The 23,076-nt window shown below is 36.0% G+C and overlaps 2 protein-coding genes across 2 annotated transcripts in view; both read right to left on the bottom strand.

Annotated features, from left to right (window-relative positions):
• Positions 1 to 2,952: 2,952 nt before the first annotated feature.
• On the bottom strand, positions 2,953 to 5,662 carry LOC112048902 (uncharacterized). The gene is made up of 3 exons (XM_052891175.1): positions 4,772 to 5,662; positions 3,831 to 3,964; positions 2,953 to 3,386 (listed from the first exon to the last, which is right to left on the bottom strand). Exons 1-3 carry the CDS (start codon positions 5,006 to 5,008, stop codon positions 3,326 to 3,328), a joined length of 432 nt encoding a protein of 143 aa, XP_052747135.1. The 5' UTR covers positions 5,009 to 5,662; the 3' UTR covers positions 2,953 to 3,325.
• Positions 5,663 to 6,785: 1,123 nt separating this feature from the next.
• The window catches only part of LOC112048895 (endonuclease/exonuclease/phosphatase family domain-containing protein 1), a 40,413-nt gene continuing 24,122 nt past the window's right edge, over positions 6,786 to 23,076 (bottom strand). Inside the window, exons 5-6 of the mRNA XM_024086598.2 lie at positions 15,638 to 15,802; positions 6,786 to 10,742 (exon numbers count right to left, since the gene is read on the bottom strand). Coding sequence (XP_023942366.1) covers positions 10,507 to 10,742; positions 15,638 to 15,802 — 401 coding nt within the window. The 3' untranslated portion in view covers positions 6,786 to 10,506. The remainder of the gene's footprint in view (positions 10,743 to 15,637; positions 15,803 to 23,076) is intronic.

The raw sequence follows: 23,076 nt of genomic DNA on the forward strand, positions 1-23,076 counted from the left end.
AAGTTAACCCTAGACTATAGCTTGGCAACTTCGTTTGTAACACTCCCGATGTTGCGCGCGGGGCGGGGGGCGTATAGCGATGAATGAATAACCCACGACTGATGCACTTATCATCCCCGCACGCACGATTTCACACCCGCGCAGTCTCTCTGCCCGTCGCCTGCATGTCATGGGAGTGTTATCTACGAACTTGCCAGATTATACAATCTCACCTGATTGTAAGTGATGATGCAATCTAAGATAGAAGCGGGCTAACTTTTTAGGAGGAGGATGAAAATCCACACACCTTCCGGTTTCTACACATCGTTCCGGAACGGTAAATCGCTTGGCAGTACGTCTTTGTCGGTAGGTGGTAACTAGCCATGGCCGAAGCCTCTCACCAGCCAGACCTGGAGCAATTAAGATAACCTCAATCGGCCCAGCCGGGGATCGAACCCAGGACCTCCGTCAATTAAATCCACCGCGCATACCACTGCGCCACGGAGGCCGTCGAAATCGTTTTGTGATCCTCGAGATCGCTGATCGCTTGGCCAGTGAACCTGTGTTGTTTGTGTAATAGCGAGTTCCCGCGACTTCGTCCGCATGGAATTCAGTTTTTCAGAAATCCCGCGGGAACCATGAAATTTTCCGGGACAAAAAGTAGCCTATGTGTTAATCCAGAGTAAAATCTATTTAGATTCAAAATTTCACTGTTTTCCCCAACCTAATATTTTTAATGTTTTTTTTTTCATTTTAATTTTAGAAAAAAATTGGTTGAAGTTGAGAGATTCGAAAAAAGAGCAGATTACCTGATAGCCGATCAGGTAATCTTCTCTTTTTTTGAATAACGATTTTACTACCTTCAAGAAATTTGATAAATAAGGAACAATGATATATTAAAATTAAAAGAATTACAAGGAAGAATGATATTATGAGAAGTCACTCACTTCGGAGGAATACTCTCCAGACTTACAGCCGGTGTCATGGCCACTCTGGGCCGCGTCTTTATTGCCTTCTCTAAGTCTGTATCTTTTGGTTTTTCCTGAGGGGATTTAACGTTATTATTATTTAATATCTAGCTAATTGTTTATTTGTTTATTTATACGGCAAAGGTTCTTAATCTCAAAGTGTGCGATAACTTTCACTTAGTGCGAGACTTTCACTTAGTGGATTATTTTACTGGGGAATGGGGCAGAAGAAAACACAGAGAAGATTAGACAAAATTCACAAATTCCAGTTACTCAAATCTTGGTGATTTCACCGTATTTATTAAGTAACTAGCGGACGCCCGCGTCTTCGTCCGCGTGGAATTTAGTTTTTCACAAATCACGCGGGAACCGTGGATTTTTCCGGGAAAGTAAATTTCAGCCAAATCGCTTCAGCAGCCGCAGCGTAAAAGAGGAACAAACATACATACACACTTACACACAAGCTTTCGCCTTTATAATATTAGTAGGAAGTAGGATTAACTTACCAACAATACTTAATAGTTACCTAGGTACATAATATCTAGGTATGTCCTAAAAAGCAGTTTGAGCTAAAATTATAAATAAACTAACATAAGGTTTTTGGCCAACCAACGGATTAGTGCAAACGACGTCCTTTGGCTTATGAAACAAATTAAAAGGAGGAACTCTGGCATCCTGCCAGTTGACCAGAGTGTGTATATTGATTAGCGGTGGAGGCCTGATGCGGTGACACGATGGTTTAGTTTTGTAAACTGTCTTCACGGCGGGTTTTATTTCCCCGTCACGGTATTCGATTCTATTCGATGTTTCGTTATTGAACAGCATGTCTTCGTAAAACTTTTCATCGGGCATTTTGATGTTATAAAATTATAAATAAATGCAGGAAATTGTGTAAAATAATAAGAAATAGAAATCTTAAACAAATAGTAAAAGTGACATCCAAAAGTTTGAAGTGGGTATGTCAAGTTTGACCGTGACTGCAAAGAACCAAAGAAACGTAAAAGTTAGGAATCTGTAGTGATTATATTATACTCTTTGCTACGAATCCCGCGTGAATTAAGGTTTTTAACGTTTGGAGTTGTTTCCCATCTGTACCTACTCTTAAATCTCTTAAATCTATGTTATTTCCTCTAGACCAAGATCCCAGAGCGATCTGACACAGCATTTTAACAAAGATGAAACCTTGGTTTTTCAGTAGCGTCTCATGTGCTTTGATTATTTGTGTCTTTGTGAGGACTTGATCACCTGTGCAGGTACCAGGTGAGAAAGGTAACTAAAAAAAGTGTCACGTAGCTTTAATTCACATGGCTGATTTTTATATATGAGCGGTTCTTAAACTCTTTTGGTGACGAAACCCTCTTGGAAGGCAAAATTCTGGATGGTATAATTATTTTTTCTTTCTTCTGAGGTAGTCTAATTATCACACATATTAGTATAAATATTATAACTTTCATTTTACAAATTATGTACAAACAAACTGACTACAGTAAATCAGTAAAATATGGATGTCATGTTTGTAATATATTGTAAACTGGCATGATTGATTTAAAAACGGGTTTTGTGTAATTGACATTTTACCTAATAAGATTTTTTTGTAATTTATAATAATCATACGATATTCCAAGTTGTACCCGTACCCGTAGGTACCGTTTTTTTATAAAAATGCAATAAAAATTTGGCTGGTGTTTCTTCGATTTGGTCGATCTTTATCTCAAAGACTATACTTGTCATTTCTTCCCTGGTCGAGCTCATATCATAATAAAAATCTGTTTTGTATTAATTGGTTTATTGATTTTAGAAGATTGCAGTGTTCTTTTTACGTGACTCCTACTATACTATGAGCAATTATGTCAAACAAACTCACATTCGCACCTAATCTAAGTAGGTACTTATACTTAAGTATGAGGTTATGAATTTTCTTTAGCAACAAGTAGGTATATTCCTAGGTAAAATGAAATAAATATTTTTTTTAATTAGAAAAACAATTTAATCTTAAAAAACACCTAAATATTGTCATTTATAAACATAACATGACCCTTCTAAAATAACCAAATATAATACAATATGAAAACTTATTTATGAAAATATCTAATCAATAAAATATAATAATAAATACTCAGTTAACAATAATATAACACTAAACAACTTTTGGTGAACTTCCAGTTCCTGTGGCTCATTTGTGAACATACCTATTTCGGATAGAATTACAAGGTCTCTTGTAATTCTTTCAAGTAGCTAGCTATAATCTGTTTATTTTTAATCGACTTCAAAAAGGAGGAGGTTCTCAACTTGATTTGTAAATCTTTTATTATTAGGTCTTTGAATTCAGCGACCAACTGTTGTAGGCAACGACACTTTAAGGTGGTAGATATGTGACGTTATTTTCTTAGCATCTTCCTTTGCGTTCTAATCAAAGCAGCTTCATCGCATTTGATGCACCTGAAAAAAAATAATGAATCGATTAATATTTTATTTATCAATTTAAATTTGCTTTACCAGAGTTAGCACTATGGCACAACATACCTACTTACAAAGTACAAACAGACCCTTAACTTTTGGATTTGCGGAAAATATACACCTAATTCTAAAGAAATAAGGATTAAACTATGACCATGATTCAGAAAAAAATCCAAGATTGAAAAAATAGCAACAAAAAATATCATTTAACAAATATCTTGTCGAATAATTTCAGCTGAACCTCTGCGTTTCAAAAGGCTTTGTAAAACACGCGTAAAATAATAATACGCGCAGGTTCAGCTAAAATTAATCGACAAGGAATTTGTAAAATATTATGCTGCTGTTTTTTCTTTCTTGGATTTCAAAGAATTTTAAATTTTGATAGACGGAATAGAAAATGCTAGTAGGAAAGAACTTTAGTCATACTTTGTCGGTTCTCTTCCGAGCCAGAATTCTTTAGTTTGGTCGTAATCGAGTCTCAATTGCCATCTGTCCCACGACAGTGTCTCCATACGCCACTCACGCGATACCAGCGGCGGTCGCATTTTCGGTAGAGCGAACTAGGAAGAGAAATAATTATACCTATACATAAAAATGGCTTTAATTGCTTAGGGTAATTCAGAAAACTAATAGCTGTATAAAAATCAATAATAATTATTTATTATTTTGGCTTTTCAGCGGACTGCCTTATAGGGAAAAAAATAAATTCATTTACTATCTTATAATCTGAACTCTGAAGTAGGTAGACTTTGATATGAGCAGAGAACTAAAAGCAGAGAACGAAAAGACAGCTGTCTGTGTCGGGTCGTCTTGCGAGGTCTTTGTATTATTATTATCAACCCATGTTCGGCTCACTGCTGACCTCGAGTCTTCTCTCAGAATGAGAGGGATTCGAGAGACTTCACACACGCTGAGAATTAAGGAAATCCTCAGATAGGTTTACTTACGATGTTTTTCCTTCACCGTTTGAGACACGTGATAAAAGATGTACAGTAACTGAAAAGTTGAAGGTGCATGTCCCGGACCGGATTCGAACCCACAACCTCCACCTCCACTGGGTTTATCCTGGAATCAGAGGCAGAGGTCATATCCACTTGGCTTTATCAGCTCGTAGCTAAGTATACCTAAATGTACCTAAATAAGATATTTTTAAAACTTAACGATACAGATATTTTGGTACAGTCGGATGCAAACACTATGACGTCTCGAAAATTAGCTGAGATTGTTGCTACACGAAGGCATACTGTAGCAGGCGGAGTAATGCCTTGCCGCCACGCCCCTACGTTACCGCTGATATCTAAAATCAATGCGCAGCTTAACGAGTGATGTTCCGAAACACCATAAAGTTTGCATCGTATTTTACCCACGGGGTCAGCGTCACCGAGCAAAGGTATCGCGGGCAAAGGAGCCTTGACGTTGACCCGAGAAGGCAACGTCTCGCGCATGAGGCGCCCAGTGACGCTGGTGTACGTCTCCGTGCACAGGATCTGGCGCGTGCGCGGGTCCTCGATGTCATCCATACACACGGCTGGCGTCATCACGAGCCGAGGGCGCGTCTTCCGGACTTCCTCCTTCTCACTATCCGTATCTTTCTCTTGATTCATCTACCGGTAAATCCTTTATTTATACTGTTCTATATTTTGGGATGTTTATTAAAGGCTAAAGACTTTCCACTAAATGATGTGCTGTGATGGTACCATACTGTGGCGTAGCTTGCCGTGGAGGGCCCTGTATCAAAGTTAGTTGGGGGGGCCAAAAGACGAGCGGCAAATCCAGAGAGTCTCTTATTTTTTTCTCCGGGAATGAAGTGAGATTGTGGTTTGAATTCTACTTATTTTTTCTTTTCATGAGGAAACTGATAGCAGTGCCGTTAAGTAAAAGCTTTTGACAAGATCTTCATAGAATATTTTGAATAAAAATTAATTCATCCGAGTAACGCAGGTGTATTTATATTTTAATTAATTACTTTATTCTAGTTAGTTACAATCTATATATTTTAGCACTTTAATCCTATAAGTAATGTACAGACATACTGATAACCATACCCTACACCATGGGATAGACGATGAGAATTCATATTCACTTTGCATGTAGGAAAGGAACCCAAATTTTTTTTCTAACTTTTCTTTTCCATTTTATAGACGAAATTATTATACATAGCCATACTAAATTTTATCTTTCTAGTTTTTATCAATCTCTGAGTTATCTTACTGAGAACTTTATGATTTTAATGAACAACGGAGTTAGTAATGGCTGGATTAAAGAGGTCTAAGGGCGGACGAAGTCGCGGGCGTCTGCCAGTAATTAAATATAAAGAGTCGTTCAGGTAGACACGAAATCGTAGCTGATCAAACTAACATAAGTTTCTTGGACATCTCTTGGATTAGTGCGGACGATATCCTTTGGTTTATGGAAAAGGTTGAACGGAGGGAGCTTGGCATCCTTCCACTCGGTCTGAGTATGTGTGTCTCCGAGTGGTGGATACTTAACGCGGGTGGGTGACGGCTTCGGTTGATACACCGTCTTGATGCTGGGTGATATCTCCCCATCACGGTAGTCAGTTCTATTCGTCGATCCATAATCGAACACCATGCATTCAGCGTATTTTTCGTATGCCATTTTGATAAATTATCCTTGTTATACTTAAATTGTTTTACTGAATCGCAGATATACTTATTGATACTAGTTTATATACGCTACTAGCGGACGCCCGCGACTTCGTCCGCGTGAAACTCGATGTAAACTTTCAACTACCTCTACCCTACCCCTACCCTACGTTGAAATTTTTCCTGAATTTTCTTTGCTATAAACCTCACGGAGCCCGAGACCTTTCCAACGAATGCAAAACCGTGGAAATCAGTTCTTGCGTTCTGGAGTTATAGCGTCAGGAAGGAAAACCCGACTTATTTTTATTATACGGTATTTAGGATATTTGTAAATTAAAACTATCGATTCACATAGATCCCTTGAAGTTTTTTTATAAATATTGTCAATAATGTAGGTCTTAGATACATAGATAGGTGTCAAAGATGTAGGTATACTCTATATATTAATTTACTCTTTATATGTACCAATAGACGGTCAATTATGAATGCCTTTCAATTCCTCCGAGATGGTTGTGTGAATTGTGATATACAAGAACACATTTAGGTATATACTATACATTTAGGTGTATACTATACTAAGTATACTACATAAAAATCAATACTATGCTAAGATTTATCAAATAATTTAGCAAAATATGTGTACCTACTTTATTTTAAGAAAAAAAAGCATAATTACCAGAATTATACTCAAGACTTACATTTTTATTTATCCATTTATTTTAAGCTAAACATAATACTTATACGATTAAAGATAAATAAGAAAAAATAACAAAAGTAATTTTCATTAATTTATTTTAAATCCATGAATTAAATGACACCACGGTAACACGTAACAAATATTAAAAATAAAAATAACCATAAAAATAAATTACAATTTTATCACAAAATCGGTAAAATTAATGCGATAACTATACATAATATTGCAGTTCTAGTTGTTGTTATGTTCCATACAATCACACGAACATCGTATGAAATTAGTAAATGTTAAATAAATAAATTTCAAAATAATAATAATAATAATAATATGGTGGTAATTCATTAAATACGAGATCATTTCAAAAGTATACAATAATACAAAAATATTTTAAGTAGATCTCTCTGTATTGTATGTGACAATTATTTTATATTACGATGTAAAGAAGCTATGGGGTGATTAGGAAAATGAGGATAATGGAGAAACTCATTAATACTCAGCACTAGTAACAACCTTAAACGTTTTTTCCAATACTTTTTAAATAGTTCAGTTTATATTCGTAAATTCAGAATATCCCCATTTTCAGAATACCCCATTTTCAGAATATCCCCATTTTCAGAATTACCTCAAAGCGCTTTATTTTAAACACCATAAACAAGGAAAGCATATCAGGTACGCTGTTACATTAAAAATGTATTACATTTTTTTTTCAAAAGTTCAATCTTATCTATGTAAATTACCTATTGGAAAAAAAGTTAATCGTTGAGGAATATAAGACAAATGGAATATAATAGGAGATGTTTTTACTGAGTCTAATATTAATTTTTGGCCACAATTTCTGTTTAAAGCTGACAGCATATCAGTTCGCGCCGTACATATATATTTTTTAAAACAGAACAAAACAGAACGGACCATGTGGACTATTATAGGATGCTGACGTGATAGTCGTTACAACCAATAAAAATTGTCTTCTTATAAATAAACACCTTATTTTAATTTAAAAAAAAATGTGTTAATATAATTATTAGTCGAACAAAACCTTTTCTAAATATACCTACGGCATACCTATTAGAATCTTCTTTTTTTAAAATCGTTGCAAATGACGTTCAATACGATCTGATATGCGATCACCTTACCTAGTACACTAATATAAATTATTTATTAAAAAAAAAACCGAGTATAATTCGTTGAATACTGCTATTAGCAAGCATATCTAAAAAGAGGTGAATTTTATAAAATAGATTTAAAAACAGTATATAAATAACATACTAAGTATATACAAACATCTCACTACTAAAGTATTTTCGGTTTTTTGAATAAAAAGTGCTAAAAAGTCCCAACTTAGGAAGAACAGTAGTTATATAAAACTAAGAAAATAATTAAAGTATAAACAAAGATCACAGACGACTACTTGGACACAGCACAGGTAAAACACAAAACAAATACAATGAGCTTGCTTGTATGTGTGTAAACCATATGAACCCTCATATCTTCAATTTTAAGTTTTCGACTCCAATTACCACTAATAAATCATGACATAACTTGACTTTTCAAAACTGCTTGTAAATTAAGCCTAATTGAAATAAATGAAATATGAATTTGAACATGATCACGGAATATTATTTTGCTAGATACCGGAAGCGATTCATGTTCGACAAGTTAGTGAAAAGCGCCTGTTTGACGAAGATAATTGCAAAATGTATAATATACATTTATATATGGAAAAATAACCTCAACCGTCACACTTTTTATTCAAAAACGTTTAAGATTTTTTTTTATTAAAACTCGATTTCGCATAGTTAAATTTTAAAATACATCTATATACAGAAAAATATTTCACATCAATAATAATTTATTTAAATATAAATATTAACTATATTTTACATTACAAATATACAGGAAATTTAATGCGGAAAATTGATAAGCAAGTTTTTTTATTATAACTATCATAAAATTTGTAAACATGGCATCGGTTATGAAAAATAGAAGATTTTTATGGTCTATATGCTTAAAGCGATCAAGTTTACAACCCCGTGATAGATAAAATAGAAATATTATCTATGACTCCACCTCCCGATGAAAAAATAATCCTTCCCTACAAAAATAATAATATTCTATGACATTGATGTTACATCTTCAAATTATACAAAATCACTAGTGTTTGTGGATACAAAGGCTAGATTAATGATTTTTTGACGTAATTAAGTCTTATAAACAGATGAAGACACCGGCTGCACCAGCGCCGGATTAGCCATAGGGCGGTAAGTGGCATTTGCTACAGACCCCGTGTTCAGATGAAGGCCCCGCGCCCGAGAAAAAAAAACATGAAGGTCAATATTGTTGGGCAATATGGACAATTTTTTTTTGCAAACTACATGGTGTGATTCATCAAATGAAAGAGCTTCTTATGAGCATCATTCCTTTAAATTTTTAAATATAAAGGTCACTTTTGGGGGGAAAAGACAGACTAGAATTTGTATTTTTTTTAACCTAAAAGGGCCCCCTGTTTAAATTGCAAATTTAAACAGTGGGCCCTTTTAGGTTAAAAAAAATAGGCCCCGCGCTAGCTTAATCCAGCACTGGGCTGCACGCACGAAAAAGTGTCCCGTTTCACTATTTGACAATTAATGTGTAACGGTGAAATTTTTACCTTTGGGTAATAATGTAATGTATTTTTGCTTTTGGCCAAAGAAAGCAGAGTTATTGCGTTTTGAGTACCATAACATCTCACACTCATATGAAACGCCTACGAATAAAACGAGTCTAGCGAGTTTATTTCGAGAGTTCAGGCAACACCACAAGAACAATGTTCGTGGAACGGTGTAGTAGGTACATTTTTGCACCATCGATCGATCTATGCAAAATTCAAAATTTTTGCACCATCAACATATTAACTAGATAGTGCAAAAAATAATCGAATCGAACGTAAAATTATCATTCGTAAACCGTCTTTACAGTCAAGTAAGTTGTTTTTGCAAAAAAATAGTCCATAAAATATTTTTCCACGCATTTTTCTATCGGGATTTTAGTATTTATGTATGAAAGTAATTTACACGATAGACAACGTTTGCAGGCTCAGTTGGTTTATATAACATCAAGGTCATAGATCTATAAACTAGACACAACAAGACGTTTACACACAATGTTTGTGAATATCAAAAGTGACACGAAGAAGTAGAACATACTCGTACACAAGCACGTGTATGTATTGCGATGCCACGTAAAATAATTAATATATCATTTGTTTGCACACTTTGAAATTAAACTATATTGTATGCACCAATATAAGCGCAATCCTCATCTTACCTTACCCCTTATGATTTTACGAAACATTAGATACAGATACTTTTTTGTGACTAAAATTAATCTCAAACTGACCTTTTGGTGATCAGCCATTTTGATTATTTTACATAATTATTTGTGATATATTTCAATTATCAAAGTTGCTGAGGATTTCATCTTTAAACCGAATGTAACACGGAACTAACATAAGAACTATAATAGAAATATTTATACTGATTGGTCCTCTAACTTTCTTTTACATGTTTAGAGATGTCTCTTGAAAATGATTTAGGAATCTCTTTCGTGCTTTATTTTCAGTTTGGATGGACTCTCAATATAAATGAGATAAAAAACATTTTTAGACAGGGGACACCAGAAATGTCACTTTTGACAGTTTCCAAATATGGCCTCAGTATATCAAGAGTAACACCACACACAACAGTTGCAAGATCAACACGAGCGCTGTCGCAGCACAGTTCCATAGGTACTTTCTTCTAGTGTACAAAGTGATCATTTCTTGTCAATCAGGTACTTTGAATTCTGCCCAAATTGGGCAAAACGGTGACGCGGGGCCACCCCACGACCAGCCGCGTGGTATGGCCAAATGGCATAACCCTGATTTTATGACCCCACAGTGACTGTTAAAGTTACTTTTATCCAGACTGCCGGGGCACAAAATAACGCTTTGTCCCGTTACGTTTGGATCCACTTGGGTGATGACTGCTTCGTCCAACATTGATTCACAGTTGTGTAGCGCTGAAACAAACAGTATTTCATTTAATATTTGAAATTCGTGAAGTTACTAAGGTTAAATTCGATCAGTTGCTCTATAAATTGTCGATACTACATACCTACTATTTAGAATCTTTCCGTCTACATGAAATGGGGAATATTAGTTACTTTTCGAAGTTCATTATGAATTGGATTATTTTGCTTTTCTTCGTGGAAAACCAATGAACCCAAGGGACAATGCAGAAAATCCTCTATGTACGTTACACTTCGAAACCGGAGAATCATAGAGAGATTTTGAGTCCATATTGTAACAATTACGAAATTGTTTCGAAAAGAAAATTGATAGTTTTACACCATGATACCTGAAACCTGATAGTAAATCAGAGAGCAAGTTAAACGTTCGGTCTCGACCAGGGCCAGTGGCACGTCGATTCTCTTTCTACAAACGCTGACGTTTCGAAAACTATACCAAAATGTATGGGAAAGACAGACCCAATTGACAACTTGATCGACACGTGACCTGTCTATATAGCAAATGGCATCCCCTTATATTTTTTAATTTTCGAAGCGTTAGCATTTGTAGAAATAGAGTCGACATGCCACACGGCTACAGGCTCAGAATTTTTAACACGATTTCTTTGCCATCATCATTCCGGGTCATAGTCTTCGTTGTCTGCTTGTACATGCATGTTTTTATGCAAGTAAATGTTTGAAACTCCTACATTAACCAGCTGATGGTTAAAGAATCAAACATTATTATCTTAAACTTAATCAAACCCTATTGGTGTAGAATGGTATGTCTAAACTCTAAATTCCTCTTTTATACAAGAGGTCTGTAGCAAACCATTAAAGTATTTGGACGAAGATGAGTATTTCGCAACACGTGCAAGTAGGTTAATTTATTTTAAATCTTAAAATATTAACTAATTGGGTCAATCAATATTTCGCGACAGTAGGTTAATTTATTTTGAATCTAAATTATTTTCTAATTGGGTTAATCGATTCTATCATATGCAATACAGTTTCTGAGTATCGTATGAAATATTCCAGTATATCGATCAGCCACACAAATATCTGCATCAGAAGTCGGCCCACTATTATGAATGTTTGCGGGTATTTTTAAATCTTTTGTGCTCACTGCTCAAAGGTCAGGGGTCGAGCCTCTTTTAGATGCTACACAAATTACCGTAAAGCAAATTGGGTCATCTTTTGTACTTTTATTTATTTTAATTGAACTCGCGAGTTCTAGTTAGGTAAGTGATTTAGAAAATGTTTTAATGTACATTCCGGAGTCCTTAGAATACTTCGTTTACTAGAATATAACTACTGTTAAGTATAATAAAAAATAGAGTTATTTTACGAGTTACTTTTCCTTATAATTATTGTGTTACGTAACTTTTACAAGATATTATTATACAAACTTTTTTACTATCGTAAAACACATCACTGTCGATGATATGCATAATATATAGAGTTGTTTCTACATTCTAAATGAATCACTTCATCCGTTAGTAAAAACCTTTGACACCTAAGTAAAAACTGTACCCATGTAAATATATGTAATGTAATGTCCGTTCAGTACTTTTTATGCCAGACTTTGTTTTACAACATGCAATGGGTATATGAATGATAAATAAATAAATTAAATATTTTTTTTTTGAATCACCAAACTGGTTACAATTTATTAAATAACATATATAAAACGTAATAAATACGAATACACCTTCTTGGTGTGACCACAGCATTCTTATAATAAATTATCATGAACAACACTTAAACGACAACACTACACGAGACAACAATATAAATGCAAAAATCACTAAACTAATCCTTAATCACTAAGTAAACTTGATGAGTTTTTTAAAAGAGGTCAGAGAACTACAAGTAAAATCAGCATTGCTACTGTGAGCATTTAAGAGTGAGCATATTCGATAAACAGGCGCATGCTGACCGGCTCCGGTTCGACAGAAGGGTAAATGGAAGGGCTTTCGATTCTGTGAACGGCTTCCTGGACGTGGTACACAAAACGTTAGAGGCTCCAATATTTCCAATAAATAAAGTCTTTGGCTGAAATCAATGTTACAAATAGTTGATACGGCATCTCTGTGGAACGAATCTCCGCGCCGGTGGACGACACAAGACATCAGACAAAGGCACACGTGACGACGCGTGTAAATCCGTGAAGGTCGCAGCAATTAACCTCATATCTGAGATACGGAGCGAATGTTTTTGATTACGTCACTAATTACCGCCGCGACGCGCTTTCAGTGTTCCTTTTGATTAATTTATGAAAAATTTCCACTTTGATCAGTGTCATCATCATTATCAACCATTTTTAACGCAACAGAGCCAGGAGTTAATTATAGGAATGTAGGTAATGGAATTCGTAACCATATCCAGACCACACCCACAGCGTGTGCTCTAATACGGTATGTGTATAGCTTAGGGTGATAATGTTTGACTACTTAACGATCACTCCCAACTTCGGGGTAATAATTTTCACTGAAAATTTCTAGAAAGAGAAAAAACTCAGTATTTAATAACCCAGATTAAAACCTCGTGATTCGAAGCCACTTTGGGATAGTAAAAATCCAAAATTTCGTATACAATACGCAGAATATCTGCCAGCATCTGCTTGATAAAACAACGAAGTCTACGAAGCCTATTGTGAAACTTGCGAAGCTCAATCGATGGAATGAAAGAGTGAAAGAATCTGTTATTATTTCGGTTTATTCCAAGCTCTGCTACTCGCAATATCTTTGGGCTATTAAGATGGAACCTATCGCCACAGAATGAACGAGGATTTGGAAAATCTAGTGAAACGTCTTCAATCGCTAGTGCACGTAGAGAGGATGCCAAATACTAGAGGACCTAAAGTGATGACAAAATGGAGACCACAGGTAAAAAGATTAAAAAAAGGCAGACCTAATAAAAGATGGCTAGATTGTGTTAAAGATGACTTGGAAGAGGAGGCTAAACCCGCAAAGGGACATAGCCCCGAAGGAAGTAGTATATAATGTACTGTAATGTAATGTCAGTAGTGAGTATATTAAGTTACTAGTTCATTAAACTTAAGAATTAATTTTGATTTGTTGTAAGTATTTTATTTTATAAACTTTGTTTTTTTCTTTCTTTTTTATTATTATTTTAATTAGATTTAATATAGTTTAAGCTTTAAATACGGGTTTATGTTGCTTGTTTTCGTGGTGGCACTTGGAACGGGGTCCTAGCTGAAAATCAGCGCTGTATGCTCTTTGCTTATGGGGCTGAGTTTGGACCTTTTTCTAGGTTATGCCACATATCGCAGGGTATTTATTGTTCTTAGATAATTGTGATGTGTGACATAATGAAGCAATAAATATATTTTCTTTTTTTTTATTAGTGATAACAAAAAGAATACCAGGCTGATCTTGTGATGGTCTTTGTCTCAGGCTATTGCTATTAGGACGTGTGACACCCATAAAAATTTTAAGTTTACGACTGTACCTACGGCAAATAGAAATATTCTTATCGCTCGAACCAGTTGCGTAAACTGTAGAGATGACTCAGTATAAAACACAACAAAGAACTCACTGCAAAATTGCACTTTGATTAGAGATCATAAATAAAACATTAGCTCTGCTTTGCGGTTTTATCTTCATAAACGTTTATATATAATACATATATTATATTTTGTAAATATTGTAGGTAGGTATAAAGTATCGAAAATATGCAGAACTGGTACAAATAGCTATAATATGCAAATCCATATAATCCGGCCTCTAATTATAATATAACAGTTTGCGACCTAAGCTCTTTGTGTACTGTAGTATTTAGCTCAGGCTTCATATGCTCAAGGGCTGGGCTAAGCGCATTTACGCTACTTTTGTTTGAATAAGTAATTCACAGACAACGTTTTAGCAACCTACGATAGGTACTAACTAAAACAAAATACTTATAGCAATAGATTAACTTGTTCTATTTAAGGGCTACCACACACGGGCCACCGGCTACAACCACATACCATAATATTTCCTATAGTTTTCATACATTTTATATGGACTCGCCGCATACTGTTGACGCCGGTGGCCGCCACACGCTACAATCGTCGCTTCTTGTGGCCCGCACCGACCATTAAACGCCGACACAAAACGCTGCCACACGCCACTTGCGCTATTATGATACTGCATGTATGGTAATCGTTGTAGCATCCGGCCACAAGTGGCTGTCGCGCGCTTCAGCTACTTTTGTGGCCCCTTCTTGCTTCTTGTAGCGGCGTTTGTAGCTGTCGTGTGTGACCCGTGTGCGGCGACACTATGTTTTATACGAAGTCTAGGATAAAAGAGAGGAGAATAACGTTCGCTATTTCTGGGGTTGCCATCTTTAAAATCTTTTTTTTTTTTGGATTGGATTTTGGGACCCATAACAACATAAGTTATCAACAGATATCGAATAGAGAAGATATGGAATGATCATTAAATGAGGATAGTAGACATTCAAAAAGAGAATACTCACATCGGACTTTATCCCATCGAATTAAGTCAAAAACTCTCCAAAGAACAGACCGGATCAGAACAGAACGGGGAAACGGATACGAGTATCGAATGATCATAGAAGAACGATAGTAGACATTTAAAGAGAGAGTACTCACATCGAACGTTATCCCATCTCACGAACTCTACCCTTTTTCAAGGTGAAAGAATAATGCTATCTCCCTTTCGCTCAATACGCTCATTCGCAATGATCCCTACCGACGAGATTCAATGCTTATTCGCAATGGTCTGCGTAGACTAAGTCGAGATTCAAAACAGACTACTCATGTACTCACATCGAACGATGTCCAACATAATTAAGTCAAAAACTCTTTAAAGAACGGAACAGAACAGAATGGACAGAAGGAGATATCGGAGAGATTAGATATTCAAAAAGAGAATACTCACATCGAACGTTATCCCATCGCACGAACTCTCCGAAGAACGCCAGCTCCAGGTGAGAGGTCAGCGCAAGGTTCGCAATCTCCCGCAGTCTCGCGGCATCTTCTTCGCACAAACGTTCTGCGCACTGCACGTTCAGGATCATAATCGGCCGGTCGCATATTAGGAACGCTGGAAATAAAAGAAAAGTATTGCTAAGATTTGTTTTTGTGACGTATTATACAACTAACGGACGCTTGAGACTTCATCCTCCGGAATTCAGTTTTTCACAAATCCTGCGGGAACCATGGATTTTTCAGGGACGAAAAGTAGCCTATGTTAATCCAGGGTATTATGTATATTCGTTTTAAATTTCAGCCAAATCAGTACAGTAGTTGCGGCGTTACAGAGTAACAAACATCCATACAAACTTTTGCGTTTAAAATGAACTTTTTAAAGTTAGATCACTGCCCATTCGTCTTGCTAAAACTGACGGTAAAAAAAAACGGTTTGACCAATTTATATTTTACCTAGTCGAGTTAATTGTTGTTTTGTTGCGGTGTCAAATATACGGGATCTTATTTTTTCAACGTTTACTTGTGTTTTGAAGCAACCCTACAAGTACAAGATAATAATAAAATCCCAAACGATAACAATAAAAAAAAATAATGAAATTATTTATATTTTTATAATTCCATTGTTGTTTAACTTTAATCCAATGTCGTTTCGTATTTCCCGTCAAGGAGGAAGTTGATAATTATGTAAAACACTGCGAGCTGGAAGCCATTGAGTGCCAGTGACAAATAATGTTCATAAACAATACTAAATGTTAATACTACATTATATTAAATGCGATTATTATTATCCCGCCAACCCGCATTAGAGCAGTTTGGTGGTTCTCAGCTCTATAGGTATCCCTTCTCCTATAAGGAGGGAGGGACGGATCCGAATAGCGAAATTTGGTCGCTAACTATAGGCCTCATAAGAAAGCTCAAAGTTACTCAGCGGGCGATGGAGCTATGCTTGGAAATAAGGAGATCCGCAGCAGAACCAAAGTCACTGGCATAATTCAGCGAGTCGCGAGGCTGAAATGGCAAAGGGCAGGGCATAGTTCAAGGAGCCGACGTTGGGATCCCAAGATGCTGGAACCCTGCACCGGAAAGCGCAGTGGTGGTCGACACCTTACTAGGTGGACCGAGGACATCTAGCGGGTTGCAGGGAGCCACTGGATGCTGGCGGCTCGAGACTCCGGTGTTTGGAAGTCTTTGCAAGAGGCCTATGTCCAGCAGTGGACTTTATCGACTGTTGATGATGATGATGATGATGATGATGATGATGATGATGATGATGATGATGATAAGGAGGGAGGACTTTCTTTATAGTGGGTCGTTAAAATAGGCCGATGATGATATGAGTATGTTAGTTCTACGTCACCAGCTATTTGTTATCTCAGTGACTTTCAAAAAATTAAGTCAACTAAACCAATTTGTTATAAGAAGTTTGACATTGATAGTTTATTCAGTGACACAAAACAATATTTCTATAATAATAAAAATTTTAATAGAAAAAATACAACCGACTTCAAAACCTAAAAACGTACCCACTAAACTAAAAAGCGAAAAATAACATCATAAAATGTTCTACCTGCTAATCAGTATGAAGGCGGTGCTAAGTCGGTGATGTATTAATTCAAATGGGGACTATACCGTTTCAAACAAAAAAAGAATTTTTGAAATCGGTCCAGGCGTCTTTGAGTAATCGGTGTACATACATAAAAAAAATACCGACCGAATTGAGAACCTCCTCCTTTTTGAAGTTGGTTAAAAAGCTTCGGATTTTACGTACGAACGGTACGTAGACGACTACGTAGTTAACCAAGTAATCGGACTACTTGGCTAACTACGGTTCAAAACGATTACAAAGAACTGGGATTCTCTGACGAAGAAAGAAAAAGAGGAAGACATTGATAGATAATTCATTGAGTGATAGTGTAGCGGGCGAGGATCGAATCCGGGACCCCGCGATCTTGAAACCGGTCGCCTATCGTACTGCTATTGTGAGCTGTTCACGGGTACATGTTATATTAATCAAATGATAATGTGGCATGAAAAAAATTAAATTACTTTTAATAAATCAAGGCAATCAAGACACAAACCGGCTCTTTGTTCACAGGATACTTATAACAGTGTGTTTTATATATTATTTTAAATTGATTTTAGTTGATAAGACAAAAATGCCCAACTCATTGCTTTAACTGTACAAATGTTAAAACTGTACACAAGCTACTCTGTATGCTTACTTTGGGGCTAGATAGTTGTGTGTATTGTTTAAGTATATCTATTTAAAAAAAAAAATATCCTGAGCTGTAGTAGAGACAATGTTTAATTTGTTTAAATGAACGGGAACAACGCAGGGGAAACCGCGGAACGTTCGCTAGTTGCTTGTAAATTAAATAAACATTTCAATTAAAATTGAATCATAAAAATTTTACATCACGCTGCAGGGATTTCGATAAAAACTAGGCAGTACCTACAATGTATCATCATTACTTACCATCAGGTAGTAGCATATGTCTTTTGTGGTAGTAGATAGTTTGTAGTCAAGGGCTAACTTGTAAAGAAAAAAATGCATATTTTTTTTACCTCAACTGTAACATGGCATCTATGGGGCATCCATAACTTGCATTATATAATAAAAGAGTTTTGTAGTATAAATTATTATTATCACACTAATATTATAAAGGCGCAAGTTTATGTGTAAGTGTGTATGTTTGTTCCTCCTTTACGCTGTGGCTACTGAAGCGATTTGGCTGAAATTTGGAATGAAAATAGATTTTACTCTGGATTAACACATACCATATGTGGGACATTTTCCATCCCAGAAAAATCCGTGGTTCTAGCGGGAATTGTGAAAAACTGAATTGAAAACGAAGTCGCGGGCGTCCTCTAGTTATATTTATAAAATGTAAAATGTATGGTATTGCTTGAATATGCAATAAATAAAAAACATACTACTGAGTATCATAATACAATCATACAAAAATATAGGTCGTGATAGGATCGATTTTTTATACCGCAAGTACTAATTTGTGAAGTAAGTGATATTCAATTATTAACTGTCCCCGTACTTCAGTCACGAAAATTGGTTTTTATGTAGGGTCACTATGTGTCCTTATTTAGGCGGACAGTCTATTCAGGTTATTAATCTTCAAAAAATATTAAAAAAACAGAATAAGCAAATGAGGGCCAGGTCCCATCACCACTCCGTGATCAGAGCCACGTGATGTATTTAAACCAATAAAAATATTGTTTAAAGTTAAGTTGTAAAATATTGTTGCAACAAAAATATATACGTGATCTCACTGTACAACACCCACCCCATTGCAACGTGATCATCATCATCATTAGCATATCAACCCATATCCGGCTCAATGTTGAGCACGAGTCTCCTCTCAAAATGAGAGGGGGTTATACTTCACTTCCGTCCACGCTGGCCCAATGCGGATTGGCAGACTTCACACACGTAGAGAGTAAGTAAACGAGTAGGTACGCAGGTGTTCTCACGAAGTTTATTCCTGTGTGTGTGTACGTGATTTATGGACGAGTCCTAATAGTTGTAATGCATGAATGGACTTTGCTTTTTTTTTTTTACATGTATGGTACCTGGTAAGTGACGATGCAATCTAAGATGGAAGCGGCCTAACTTGTTAGGAGGAGGACGAAAATCCACACCCCTTTCGGTTTCTACACGACATCGTACCGGAACGCTAAATCGCTTGGCGGTACGTCTTTGTCGGTAGGGTGGTAACTAGCCACGGCCAAAACCTCCCACCAGCTACCAGGTCTAGCTGGTGGGAGGCTTTGGCCGTGGCTAGTTAAGAAAACCTCAATCGGCCCAGCTGGGGATCGAACCCAGGACCTCCGTCTTGTAAATCTACCGCGCTCACCACTGCGCCACGGAGGTCGTCGAACGGTTGCTTACAAGATTACCGACATTTACAATGTTGAGTCAAACGTTATTCAAACAGTCTTTAAAGACACTTCTACATATAATAGCAATAAACTTTAGCCCACACCGTAACAAGCTCACACTTAGCTGGTAGAATAAGAATCGGATACAGAAGGGCCTAATTCTTAAAGAGAAAGAGGATCCTTCTCTAGAGCCTTGAATCACCTTTGCCTTTCTTCATACATGGCTACCGGTTTGTTTTATTTTTAATGAAAATAACACGAAAAGGAAAACACCCAGAAGAAGTTTGTAATGTGAATGGCTGATTAATAATGTACGATTATAGTGAATGGATAAAGGTGGGCCGTTAGATGTAATAACAACAATTTCCCGCGGGAAAAGCAATGTTTATTTTTCATTCGCAATGTTTGGATTCGCATCAATTGGTTCTACATTAATATAGCAATGCCTAAAATAATCCCAGACGTAAGCATGTATCTGAATTAAATTCTAGTGAACCGATTTCCGTGTAAAGTTAGATAGGAACTAGGGTTGCCACCCGATGAATAATCATATTGTATCACGAGCCGGCACCAGCGACTTGGTCCGTGTCGAAATTCTAAAAAAACTGCATTATTTTCGTATAAACATGCGACAAATTCTGTATCGGACATTTTTTTTCATTTTTTGACATAGTTTTTGCGTAACTTTACCGTTAACGCAACGCGTACAAAGGAATCTCTCAAAAGGACTAACTTTTACCGTTTTCGCCACTTTTTTCATTGATGCTCCCTTCCTATTGATCGTAGTGTCATGTTATATCGGAAATAATTCACACACTTGAAAAAATTACCAATGACCAAAAATTAATGTGAAACATTTTTTATACTAGTCGTAGAATTACTTCAATAAAAAGTGGCAACCCTAAACCCTACTAACCTAAAACGTGTTTTCAGCGCAGGAACCATCTGGGATTATTATTAAAATTTTACAGGCTATTATAGCGTAGGTTTTTTGTTTGGTATCTATACATATATTACTAATTTAATCAATATCTGGTTGTTTTTATTTTTAGAGGTATATTGTGATGATCTTGTACCATTAGCGGAGCTTCAAAATTCCTAGAAATACTTACTATACTGCTCTAGGAATTTTGAGGCACCGCTAATATAGCAAAGTAAGCAACTCAACCTAAGTACCTGCCCTTGTAGCCAAGTGGCACGTCGATTCTCTTTCTACGATCGCAAACGCTTCAAAAACTAGAAAAATATATGGGAATGACAGATCTTGATCACGTGACCTATAGCAAATGTCATTCCTATAAATTTTTCTGGTTTTCGAAGCGTTTGCGATCGTAGAAAGAGAATCTGCTTCTTTAGTCTAGCTATGGCTTCGGTCCTGGGTTCGACATTTGGGTCGGACGGTTCGCAGCTTTTTCTCGAGAAGGCGAAGAGATTTTGGTAAGATAAACATTAGGAAGGGGAGCTGAAAAGAGGATTTTGGGACTCCCACCAGCACGGTATCCTCGTATGACTCTCCTACCAAAAACATTAGTATGGATTAAAAAATATTTATTAATCACGAGACAGTTGGTATAAACTACCATAGATTATATTATGCTCTTCCATTGGTGTGGTTCTTCATATAAGGTATCGGAACCAAAACCCGTCCCAGAAGGGCACCGCGTACAGTTACGTCCAATTCATTAATTCAGTCGAGCCCTTCGACACTGTTCTAGAACGTGCTACAAAAACGACAATTAATATGCAGCTCAATTGTACGAATGCGGATCGCCTCTACAGTGCTCCTTAAATAGTATGCGACGAAACTCTTCGGCTTCAGTTACAGATATCCAAGCGTTTTAAGTCCTGATAGATAGGATAATATAAATAAATTTCTGGAAGACATTTTAGTTTTGGAGTGAGTCAACAGCAGGAACACCTTTGTGTGTTTGAATTAAATGAACGTCAGCAAAGCAGAAACGAATTTAAAAATATACAGAGGGAGTCGTCTGTAATTTTACCTATTACAATTATTAATATTTTTTGATTTTTTTAGATAATGCAGATATTAACTAGTGAATGCGGTCTGCCACTCTTTTGTATAAGAGGCACTGGGTGATATTATCGTTATTTCAAAATAATTGTATTTGTTTACGAGGAACGAGCGGGTTATGAAGAATGTTGAATGTCCAAGAGAAATCCAAAAGACTTTCAGGACGACAAAACTCCTAGTAATTGAAAATTTCTTTAAGGAAAACGCCATGTTTTTAAGCGATATAACCCAGTACCGATTAATATGTAATGTGTATATTATGGAAAAATACTCGTCCGTTCGAAACCCTAAAAAGCGGCAATAGATTTTATCACGATTCAAATGTACACATAAGCTAAAAAAAATTTTAAACAAAGCTATGATAAAAGTGATTTAATACCTGATAATAATCTAATTATTCTAATTAACTGTTGCTATCGTAAAGTTGGTGTAATAGACCTCTATATTACGTCACTTACAGATATTTAGCCATCGTGAGGTGTCGATAATAATTTTTCATATTTATCAATGATGTAAAAATTTAATTAATGCAAAAATTTTTACACAAAATTAATACGTATAATAAATAATTAATTGAAAGAAAAGGTACTTAACGACAAAATAATATGGTTATATACAAAACAAGGTTTCAGGTCATAACAAAATATAAAGTCTTGAATTCCTGGGAATCACACTAATATTATAAAGTTTTTGTATTAATTGTTGTGATTTCCGCACACCTCAACCTATTTGACTAAAAATAAAGATAGTTTATACCTACCCTGGATTAACGTAGATGCATTTTATAAATTAAAAAAAAAAAGAATATGAAGATCAAAATATCAATACAAAAACGAATCTCTATTCATTCAAAATGCGTAAATATCTCTGGTTCTTATATAAATCGTAGCAAGCGAATATGGCCTTTATTGCATCGCAGTAAGGTGAACGAGGGAATGTCTTTCCCAATGTCAATAACACCAAAGGACAAAAAAATTAACGTAACGGTTGATTATATTTTAAAATTCATTGCGATTCCGATCCCTAACGTGGTATTCGTACCGAAACTGATGTTCAACAATTATTTTTTGTTGCTATTCAAGTTAACGTTATGAGAGCCGTGATAGCCCAGTGGATAAGACCTGTGCCACCGATTCCGGAAGGCATAGGTTCGCATTAGTCGAATCCGGTCCGGGGCACCTCCAACTTTTATTTAAGAACATTTTAAGAAATTAAATATCACGTGTCTCAAACGGTAAAGGGAAAAACATCGTGAGGAAGCCTGGATACCTGAGAATTTTCTCTCTACGTGTGTAAAGTCTGCCAATCCACATTGGGCCAGCGTGGTGGAATATTGGACTAACCCCTCTGATTCTGAGAGGAGACTCGTCTTCAGCAGTAAGCCAAACACGGGTTGATGACTCATGTTACATGAAAAATTGTCAAGTTTACTATTGAATTATAAACGAACAACTTAACGGCCT

Source organism: Bicyclus anynana, chromosome 3, assembly GCF_947172395.1.
Source record: "Bicyclus anynana chromosome 3, ilBicAnyn1.1, whole genome shotgun sequence".
Taxonomy (NCBI): domain Eukaryota; kingdom Metazoa; phylum Arthropoda; class Insecta; order Lepidoptera; family Nymphalidae; genus Bicyclus; species Bicyclus anynana.

Coding starts and splice junctions, on each gene's coding strand:
- LOC112048902 (XM_052891175.1), bottom strand. CDS start 5,008: ATGAATCAAGAGAAAGATACGGATAGTGAGAAGGAGGAAGTCCGGAAG. Junction 3,965..4,771: donor TGCTCGGTGACGCTGACCCC/GTGGGTAAAATA, acceptor TTCTCTTCCTAG/TTCGCTCTACCGAAAATGCG. Junction 3,387..3,830: donor CTCGGAAGAGAACCGACAAA/GTATGACTAAAG, acceptor ATTTTTTTTCAG/GTGCATCAAATGCGATGAAG.